Below are 10,730 nucleotides of genomic sequence, written 5' to 3'. Positions count from 1 at the left end.
AACCTGTGGAAGGAAAGAAGAAGCCCACCGTCTTGTGGCGAACTGCTCCCACTTGTACCCCTTCACGCACTGTAGGGTCCTGGGATCCACAGACGCCTGCCACCACCGCCGTAGGAAGTGGACTAGTCTGCCCCTGCGCAGAAGCCGCATACTGTGGAATACAGGTTGATGGATGGTTGAACACCTAAGTGTCTCTCTTGTCGGAGATGCGTCAGCTAATTGTCCGACCTCACTGCTGAAGAGTTGAGAAAGACTGCTGTGCAGTACTGACGAGAACCACCCAGACAGTAGCTTGGCCCCTGCAAGTAGTTGTAGTAGAGCGTCTCTGCTCGACGACATGTGACCGATGCTGTAACCACATCTGCGTCTAGCTGTTGACTTGTTCTGCTTGCCAACATAGCCGAATGGACCTAATCTCTGAGGCCAAGTCGACGACCTTTATCCCAGATCAAGGGAACATAGGATCTAAGAAAAAATCCCGAACACCCTGGGAAAAACTCACATAAAACCCACATGTGCAAGACAGTTGGGCAAGAACTGAGCCTAGGAAGTAAGAACTGTCCTAGCAATCATACATAACAAACATAGTTGTTCAAAACTACAACACTGAAAACTGTAGTTGTTCAAAAAACTACCACAACTGAATTAACTGCCTAGGTTAATTCATTATTTTGTTAAACAAAAGGTTTTCCAACCTGCCACTAAAAAATTGAAAACATTGAACAAGTACATTGAAACAGAGATGTGAGAACAAAGAGCTCACCCTGCTTCATGTAAAGGCAGCTGACTACCGCTCTTGATGCTGTGTAGTTGAAGTCAGCACCGCCAACGTGGACAAGCGTTGTTCGGTATGATGTTGTGAAGTCTCCAAGTCGTTGCCACGACAGGGCTTGTCGTGTTCAAAGGACATCTTCTCTTCAACCACCAAGTCGTCAGCAACACAAGGTGCCTGACTGACTTCTTCATCGGGCCTAGCTGCATCCACGAAGACACTGCCGTCCCAGCAGCCGCTAACGCTCCTGCTGTCTCGTCGTAGTAGTCTCGTCGCAAGCTGTGGACAGCCACGTCACGTCGCCGTTGCTTCTCTGGAACGGCACCCATTGGAGACGGAGCATGCCGGATCCCGGCATAGGTTGACAAAACTGCGTCCTCATCTATCTTGAAAAGCCACCAGCGTTTCTGAAATAAATACAGAAAAATACGTACATCGCTGCTAGCAGCCGGTGAAACTTCGCTGACGCCAGCCCTGTCGTCTTCATCTTCTTTGTGGCCGCTGATAGCGATGTCGCCACCTTCTTCTTCGTTCTTGGCGCCAACTTCTCAACTTCTTCTCGGCGCCATCCTTCTCGGTTCGCGGTCGGAGCAAGCTCGACAACCTTCCCGAACGAGAGACCTCGAACTCCATCGCTTGAGTACCCCCGAAAGAGCACCCAAAACGCCCAAACTGGCGTAGAAGTCGACGTTGAAGACTGACGATAGTAATGGCGCCGACCCTCGGCGCACATGTTGACGAACTTGTTCGGAGTTCTTGCGGCCCCCGTCGCTGCAAAGCCGCTAAAAACTCCTGCGCCGCCCGTAGAAAATCGCCGAGCCGCCGAAGTCTTCGAAGAAAGTCGTGTCCGGGTCCCAAAAAACGCGATGGGACCCCCAAACCGGAGCTGGAAACTACAGGGGGTGTTTTCAGTATCGCTCAAAAAATTAGACTGATGCGCATGCGCGGCGAGGAATCATGGGTAACCCGTGACCTTTCAACTTTGGGAGCTACCAAGTGAGGCTATATGGGGGTGGTCAGGCTCAGATACACCTGAAGTCATTCTCTGATTCAGTCTGACTGACTAACGAGAGGATGCAGGGGACAATGTTTATTTTTGTTTGTTTGAGCCTTTATTCCCAAAACCCAAATTGGCCTGCTGGCTGTTATGCATCTTATTGACAGAAGAGGTAAATGTCTGACAAAATATAACAAAGGTACATATTATTAATATACTTGATATTTACTTGATTGAAGTCCTAATAAATCCATAAACACAATATTCTTAGATATTACAAAAATGCATGACTAAATGAAACATAAGGAAATGTACCCCTTCAGATATAAAAAGAGGTACTAGTATCTTGCCATTTTTTACTGCTTGCAGCAGCTAATTACTTTTTCTTCCACATCAGCTACATTTGTGTGTGCATTTGTGTGTATGTGTGTGTGTGTGTGTGTGTGTGTGTGTGTGTGTGCACGAGTGTGTATGTTTGTGTATGTGTCTGTGCATGTGTGTAAATATGTGTGTGTGTGCGTGTACCTGTATGTACACTGTGTGTGTGTGTGTGTGTGTTTGTGTGCATTTACAGGCTTACACACATATACGAAAATGCAAGTATTACTGTCACAGTTTGTACACCACAGACAGGGTATAATGAAGATGACCAGACCTGGTCGTGGAGGTTCTTGGTAAGTTCCTTGATGGCGTTGTTGAACTTGCCAGTGCCGAGGGTACAGGCGACCAGTCCATACAGCTGGGAGGCGTGCTCTCTGATTTCATCACGGCTGTGGTGCATTAGACCCTACAGATGCAAAAACAAGCACTTTACAAAAGCTCACTTCAAAAGTAAACAGGATATTTATGACAGCACCTACAAGTAATGTTGACAATCAAAGATATGCTTGTGCCTTAAAGCAACAGTGCAGATAACAAGGAAAATCTATAATCATTTTGGATCAATTATTCCTTAGCTTTATTTTGAGAATGCCTTTTTAATCTAGCCTGGTATCCAGACATATTATAGCTCCCAAGTCTCTTCTGTCCTCTCTGCAAGTATTTGGATACCAAGCTATTTCTAATCTTTTCCCTACTTGAGGTCACCTATACATGTAAGTGTAATGCTCGCAACAGAGTTCACCATACAATAGAAAACTACAGCCAACATATTTTAAACACCCTTAAAGTCATCAGAATGAGAATCATATTGAATGTTTTCCAACCTTGATCCAGTCCAGTTTGCCTGTGAACTGTTTGGCAAGTTTGTTGGGACACACGGCCACAATCTCCAACAGGCAGTACAGCGGGCCAGCTCCTAAATAGATAGTTAATAATAGTCAGACAAAAACAGCATCTTCAGTGATGATTGTAAATCCACAGGAAACAAATATAAGCTATTAATTCATTCCTGTTCTCTCTAGTCAAGTAATATGTTCCTTTGCAGCATATATATATATTCATAGACAAAAATAATGCAGACTTTGCATTCCATGTGTATCATAAAGTCTACAACACTGACAGTTTCAGGCTCAGATACACCTAAAGTCATAGTCTGACTGACAACCGAGGGATGCAGGAGACAACTGACAGTTTCAAAACCCAAGATCACGTGGTAGACCTCCTAAGCATTGTAAGGACCAGATCACAAAAGACACTTGACTTGAGTCTTACAACTGAAAACTAGAGCACTGGACCCTGTAACATGGAGATACTTGACAGAGAGGAGCAAGGGGCCAGTCCCTGGCCTAAAGCACTTACAGCGGCGCTCCCGAAATATACGTCAGTTTGCGCGAAACGTGTTGCGAAATTTCGCAGAACTCACTCCGAAATTTCGCAGAACTCACTCCGAAATTTCGCAGAATGCAGTCCGTAATTTTGCGTAACGCACTGCGAAATTTCGCAGAACGCACTGCGAAAGTTTGCGTAACGCACTGCGAAATATCCCCCTGCGTAATCGAAACACCCATGCGAAAGCCCTCTACGTAAGAAATCTTACGCAAATTTTGGTCGTTAATGAGCAGTGATTACACAATGCAATCAACATGACAATTGATCGTCCTTATTATCACATATTCATTGATAAATTGTAGATAATATGGGGGCTGGAAAAGCGTGGCGGGAGCGCAACTCGGAGAACGTCTGACCGCGTGCGGTCCCAAATCATGAACAACATCAAATAAGTAGCCGAATAAATTACAAACAGAAGGGTTAAGAAAAGTCGACGTAAAACTGTTACACGTTCTTTGATTGAGGACCGAAATGACATCGAACAACGCAAGACATTAAGGGTCAATGACCCGTAGATAGCGTACTTGCGTAAACCCAGGATAAACCGACACGAAATCGGCTCTACTCTAACGTTACATCGTCATTTCTATGTAGACGGACTGGAAAACTACGGCAGATTTCACAAGCAAACAATCTAGTCTTGTATCTGATTATCTTAAGTTCTTGAAATGTATGTTAGCAGGCCCAATTTTAGTATTCCGCGACAAAAAAACAATCATTGTTGTTGTTGATGTGAAAATCGTGTTTCGCGTAATTTCTTCAAGATGGCCGTCGCAGCAGCAGCAGGAAAACAAGGTCACAAGGGGTCAGTGGACGACTCCACTTTTAAAGTAATATGGTAAAATATGGAAACGTGTATTCTGATGTATAGTATATCATATAGTGATTGTGATATAGGAACGATTAATTTTAATTAAATGGATTTCTGTCAATTAGACACTACACAAAGTTGTTCTTTGGTCAAAGAAATGAGCCTTGAAGAGAAAAGTTTTCTTTCCACGGGACCACTTCGGCATAATGGTACATGCAGACAAGCCAAGCCTTGCGAACAAAGGATTTTGCAAGGCTCCTTGTTTTATTGTTGTGACGATTTGATTCTTAGAAATGACTATGAACTTGTAATCAGCAGTAATTGAAGGTCTAATCTTTGTCGGCAGCTAGAGGCATTCAGACAGCGAAGTTGCTGGTGACTCGCGTTGTGAGTCACCCAAGCCGATTTAGGAAGGAAATTTTTGATGGCGGCGCTGACGCTGGCTTCGTGTTCAGACAATTCTCACTGTATAAAAGATAAGATAACCACGCAAATGTCTGTCAGTTTTGACTCAGACATACGATGGCGAAGACAACGAAATGCTAGAGACGCAATGATGTTGCTGAAGAAAGTTTAGGTCAGCCGGCGTTCCGAGACCTACAAGTCGACGGTTCCAACCCAACTGTTGCATGTTGTAATAATTCTTGCAATAGTTTTGAACTCATTCTAAGCCCATTCGCTGTTGTGAGTAGGGCTGGGTATCGGTACAGCGTACCGGTACAAAACCGGTTTTTCTTATTGGACCGGTCCAGAAAAACCGGACCTGAAAAAATTGGGTGGACCGAATGTTGGACCGATTGGAAATTTAACAGATTATTTTATAAGGCATTCAAACGTTTTGGCGCTTGCAGGTGGAAAAAAATAACAAGAGTGAAGTAGAGTAGAGTTTATAATAATTTCTACCAAGTTTTACAGCCAATCGTACAGGTGCAGCTAGCGTTGTAGGATTTTAAAACGCCAGTGTAAGTCTAATACACCACCAAACAGATTTCTTTCCAGTGAAATAGACCATTGGTATGAGTCATACTGAAACAGGTCCAGGTTCAGGTCCGGACCTGGACCTGATCCTTTGGACCTGAACCGGACCTGGACCTGAATTTTTTGTACCGGTACCCAGCCCTAGTTGTGAGTTATGGAACGTTAAGCATTATGAATGTTCCAACGCAATGTACTAGTAATTATTCTTGACTTGGATGTTAGCCCATAAATGACAGCTAATGTCATAACAGACATAACGTTACGCAATTTTACCAGAAAAAAAAGGGAAAGGAATGGCGTTAAAGTTAGCTAGTGTTGAATAATCGTTAATGTGACATTTTTTCCTCTTGAAAGTGGAAATATAAGACATGCAGGATTTGCGTGAATTGGTTATATATTGTATACATGTGTAAAACCATATAATGCCCGTCCATAATTCCTAGATAAAGCTATACTCCTTCGTAGTAGGCATTGATATCTACTTTACTAGAGGACTAGTAGGATTCAGGTTTTCATCCGCCGACTTGATTTGGAATGACGTTGCTGGTCGTCCAGGGTGCAGGGGCCAACAAAACCTACCGGTTGCTGACGAGCTCCTGTGTCGGAACATCGATGTCAGCCTCTCCTGGTCGTCGGACAATGGACACATGGCGCAACCTTGCTGCAGGGAATTCATCCAACCTTGCAGCGATCCTAGATTTAGACACCTTTTTCTTCGCAAGTCTGAATATATTCAATATAACGTTACATTATGTATAATGTAAAACGATATCAAAGTTATATCTGCTCGGTCATAACCTGTATTTCTAGCTAGAATGATGCTCAATGTAACGTTATTGGTATTGATATCATATTCATAGCTACTTTTCTAGACGATATCTAGGATTCAGGTTTTCATCGTCTGGCTTCACTTGAAATGACGCTGCTGGTCGGCGGGGGTGCAGAGCCAGAGGGGTCCAACAAGACCTACCTGTTCCTAACGGAACTCTTTGGAGGAACATCGCTGACGGCCGCTCCTGGTCGCCGGACAGTCGAACGAAGGAAACAATACAGGGCATTCATTCAACATTATATTATGTGTTTTAATTTGTTAACTGTATTTTGTCTGCGTATCTGTTCAAACGTGTTAGTGTCATATAGTTTAACTAATATTACATGTACTTCTATGTAGTAAAGCATCGATAGATAATGATTTTGTAAGCCAGCGTAATGGGATTCCGGTTTCTTGCTTGGCGCACTGCTGATCATCGGGGTGCAACTTAGCCAAGGAGACCTACCTGTTCCTTACGGAGTTCTGTTTCTTACGGCATCGCAGACGGCAGCCCCTGGTCATCGGACAGTCGAACGAAAGAAACAATACAGGGCATACATTAAACATTATGTGTTTAGGGTATACATTCACCTTATGTGTTTTCAATGTATTTATTAACCGTGTTTTGTCTGCGTATCTGTTCAAAGTTCTGTTAGCGTAACTAACGTTACGTGTACATTTGTACTTCTACTATGTATTGGTAGTTGTTTTTATAAGATGGGATTTGGGTTTCCATCCGTTGGTTTCCTTGGTATATTGCTGATCATCGGGGGTGCAGCTTGGCCAAGAAGACCTACCTGTTACGGAGCTCTTGGGTCGGAACATCACTGTCGGCCGCTCCTGGTCGGACAATCGACGCAACCTTACTGCAAGGAACACATTCAACCTCGCAGCGATCCTAGCTTCTGACGTCTTGGTTTGACAACTGATACAGATATAAGGCAATAACTATCATAAGCTCTTGGTTTTAAAATGTTGAAATAATAATAAAGAGTTCGTCCATATATTTGAGAAATTGTGTATTTCCAATTCATGCTGCAAGACTGTTGAGCGGGGATTGCATGAATGAGTACAAAAGCAAAAAAATATACCGCTTGAAAAATAAGGACGCTGTTAGCAGCGGTGACGATCTAGCCCTAATTTAAACGAGTCGTTTATCAATTAGACACTATCGGACTAGGTGCGTCTCAGAATTATTGGTGGTGAGATTTAAAACCAGACCAGTCTAATGCAATGCTGATAATATAAACATCAACAAATGTATACTACATCATATCCCAACATATAGCGTTTAAAACCCGATCGACCATTATCTTTTCCAAATGTTGGAAATACGGTAGGTACATCACTAATATGTGCCGGTGTATGAAGAAACTCCACCTTTTGTCATCTTGGTGCCATCATGTACTTAGTATCAGTTTAAACTGCAACTGACAAAATGTAAATACGAACAACCGAACCAAAAATCTGTATGTCAAATGTTACCGCCTTTTTTTTGTCGCCGCTGTTGGCTGTGATTGGTGACAAGTTGATAGGATCTTGAGTGTAATCGGGCACGCCCTGTCCAAGACGCACATCTGAAGACTGCCGCCATAGCTGCTGCCATGGTAACGGCACAAATAGCGGCATTTCCCATGCGGATCGGGTTACGTGCGTCCTCTACAAATTGTAGTTCTCAACTCGAAAACTTGCTACTATACAGGTTTTAGTCGTGGGGTAAAGGGTCGTTCTCACTGCAAAATTTCAGGCAGCGAAGTGGGAATAAAAAAATCACGGTGCACCAAGCAGAATGTGATTGCGAGACAGTGTTTTTCGCACGCTAATTTTGACGTCTTTACACGGAAGTGCCCCCGTCGTCTTTCCTCCTTGTAAATGTAAGCACACCGAACATTGTCAACGAAGATCGTTTTATCTCGTGAGAACTCCAAGCACACCATTTGCTGACGACGATTCCTTTTTCAACCTCCTTGCCGAGATGAAGCGAATCACCCCCCGCCGAATGTGAAACGAGGATAGCCGAATATAGAAGTCTCCCCGGCTGTTTCTCAGAGCGTTCCAAATTATGGAAGAAAAAAAAACTTTCCCGTAACTTTTATGTGGTAAAATATGAGGAAAATACTGACACATGTTGGTACGCAGATATTGACAAGATAGGAAAGTTCTAAGGCACAAAATTTGTCACCATGACGGCGTGGCTAATCATGAATAGGGTGGCATTGCAAACCAAAAGTACTTTTACGTTGTATTTTCGTAACTTTACCAAGGACACAGGCCTGTGGTTATTTTATAGCAGTATTACTAATAGCATTTTTGTTCATTTTGTGTGACTTTCATTGAATTTGGTACATGACAACAAAAGGTAGAGGCTAGTAGATTTGTGAGAAGCGACTACCCCGTCCGGTATGTACATGTACTCGTATATGTACTTTGCCTTTGGCGCGCCGGCTTCAAAGGAAAGGTAAACAAACCGTGATATTTCTCCGCCCACCTCGCGGGCGGTCTGCATATGAATGCGGCGTGTTTCTACGGAAGTTTCGCAGAATTACGCAGTAGGAATTTGCGTTAGGCTCCTGCTTTTCGCGAAACTCGCTGCGTAACTTCGCAGAATGCCTTGCGAAATTTCGCAGAACGCACTGCGAAAGACTGCGCAACGTCTTGCGAAATTTCGCGGAACGCGCTGCGAAAGAATGCGTAACGCACTGCGAAATTTCGGAGGACGTTTCGCGCAAGTTGACGCGTATTTCGGGAGCGCCGCTGTAGGTAGGTATCATGAAGATCCATGAAATAAAAACACCATGCAGAATGAACTATACAAAGTAACACACCTGTTCTAAGTTCTATTCTATAGCACCTGTTACTCACCTCCCACAGCTGTCAGCAGCTGTTTGATCAGGTTCATGTACAGGTGCACCGGACCCTTGTTGCTGTTGCCGGACTCCTCCAGTAGGGTCTCTACATACTTGGCAATAGCAGGTGCTCCCTCGGGGGAGGGGGTGTCGTCATCTGCTGGAATAGCCACTCCTGAGTCTGTGGCCAGGCATCTACGCATGTACAGCACAGTCTGGAGGCAGAAGGCAGAACATGTAATGGTTTCTATTTACACTTTTTAGCGACGCCTCGAGGGCAAGCCTAATTAAAGGTTTATACATCTACATAAGGACACATGATCGCAAGTGCCTCTTACTATTCTTAGCAGCTCAGTAACTGCAATACTGATTGCGTATATAAGAAGGCAAAAGGTTTGACATAGTTACTGAAAGTAAAGAGGATACCTCTGTAAATGCTCCAGGGTTGAAGGGAATGGCATTAGCCCCAACTGAGTACTTAGCTTGGCTCTTCATTCTCTGTGTGGCCTGCAATAAGACAAAGAATTGTTGGCCATTAATACCACAACAACAGACAGTACATTGGTGCTTGGTTTTCCCTTTTCCTATCCTATCTTTCACAAGAAAAATAACTTGACGTGTGATCTTCTAAATGATATAATCACAAATTAGGCAATACTTAAGGTCCTTCCTACATTTATTGATTATCGATTTCCTTCTTTCATTAATCAACTCAACTCCAATGAAAAGGATAAAAAAGGGAATTGCACACATTCCTACCTTTTCGTTGATGTACGTGACCATCTCCTTGAAGCCTGGTAAGGTTTTAGGTGCAGCTTCATCCTGAGCACCTTGACTGTTAGCCTGGGGAGAGCCTCTAAGGGCCTTGGTAGCCTCCGAATGGATCTCTTCTTTACTACAAGTTTAAGAGGAAAAGATTCAGTTGAAACTACTTTTTGCATTCGTCGATGGTTTAGAGTTCTTCAGATTTTGAATGGGATATTCATAGATAATATATAAATACGTACACATGAATAAAAATTTTGTTCATCATCTAAAACACGTGAAGGCCTTCTGTTCCACCCAACCATTGCGCTTACTCTAGTGGTTTAAACGTATGCTGACATTTGAACTGTTTGAATGACACAAAAATACAAAGCGAGTGAGACAAACATCTACTATATCTAGACCAACAAATCAAGTGCATTACCTGTCACCACAAGCCAGCAGCAGCACGTATCTTGATGGGACGTGATTGGATGGGAACACCGTGCTGGCATAGTGAACCGCGGCCAGACGGGCTGGGGCTTCCGGCTGGGGGAAATCAGTTTATTATTATCACATGAGCGAAAAAATACAAGCAGAAAGTGTCAAAGTGAAAAGAGTGTTGTTGTTGATGGTCAATGCCTCTAGCAGTTTTTAGCCCATTATTAGCCTGGATACCAGACCCCGGCTCAATCTCAATGATATCTAGCATGCTTATCAGGGTCTAACTCAGGGACTGGCTATAGAATTTCCTTGGAGGCATGTTGGCCCTTGAGCTGAGAAGTTGGGCAGTATTGGCCCTGGAAACAGCCTGGTATCCAGGCTGGCCCATTTTCAGACATAAGACTCTTGGAGAAAGAAACAATATGTACTGGCTTGCAAAACCTAGACTCCTTAAATTTGACTTCTTATTGAATAGACATGAGTAAGAATTGTGGTGAAAGAAACAATTTATCATTTTAACCTCCTCATCATAAAAGTTATTCATGCATAGCTTTTCT

At 43.5% G+C, this 10,730-nt stretch overlaps 1 protein-coding gene across 1 annotated transcript in view; it reads right to left on the bottom strand.

The window, feature by feature from the left end:
• LOC118431479 (proteasome adapter and scaffold protein ECM29-like) overlaps nucleotides 1-10,730 on the bottom strand; it is a gene marked incomplete at its 5' end in the record, with an annotated part of 55,163 nt that overhangs the window by 27,559 nt on the left and 16,874 nt on the right. The window contains 6 exon segments of the mRNA XM_035842719.1: nucleotides 2,425-2,556; nucleotides 2,975-3,066; nucleotides 9,002-9,200; nucleotides 9,412-9,492; nucleotides 9,745-9,880; nucleotides 10,175-10,278. Of these exon segments, the coding sequence (XP_035698612.1) occupies nucleotides 2,425-2,556; nucleotides 2,975-3,066; nucleotides 9,002-9,200; nucleotides 9,412-9,492; nucleotides 9,745-9,880; nucleotides 10,175-10,278 (744 nt within the window).

The sequence above is a fragment of the Branchiostoma floridae genome, chromosome 15 (assembly GCF_000003815.2).
Source record: "Branchiostoma floridae strain S238N-H82 chromosome 15, Bfl_VNyyK, whole genome shotgun sequence".
Lineage (NCBI taxonomy): Eukaryota > Metazoa > Chordata > Leptocardii > Amphioxiformes > Branchiostomatidae > Branchiostoma > Branchiostoma floridae.
Note: the sequence above shows the minus strand (reverse complement) of the source record. Positions and strands in the feature narration are given on the sequence as shown.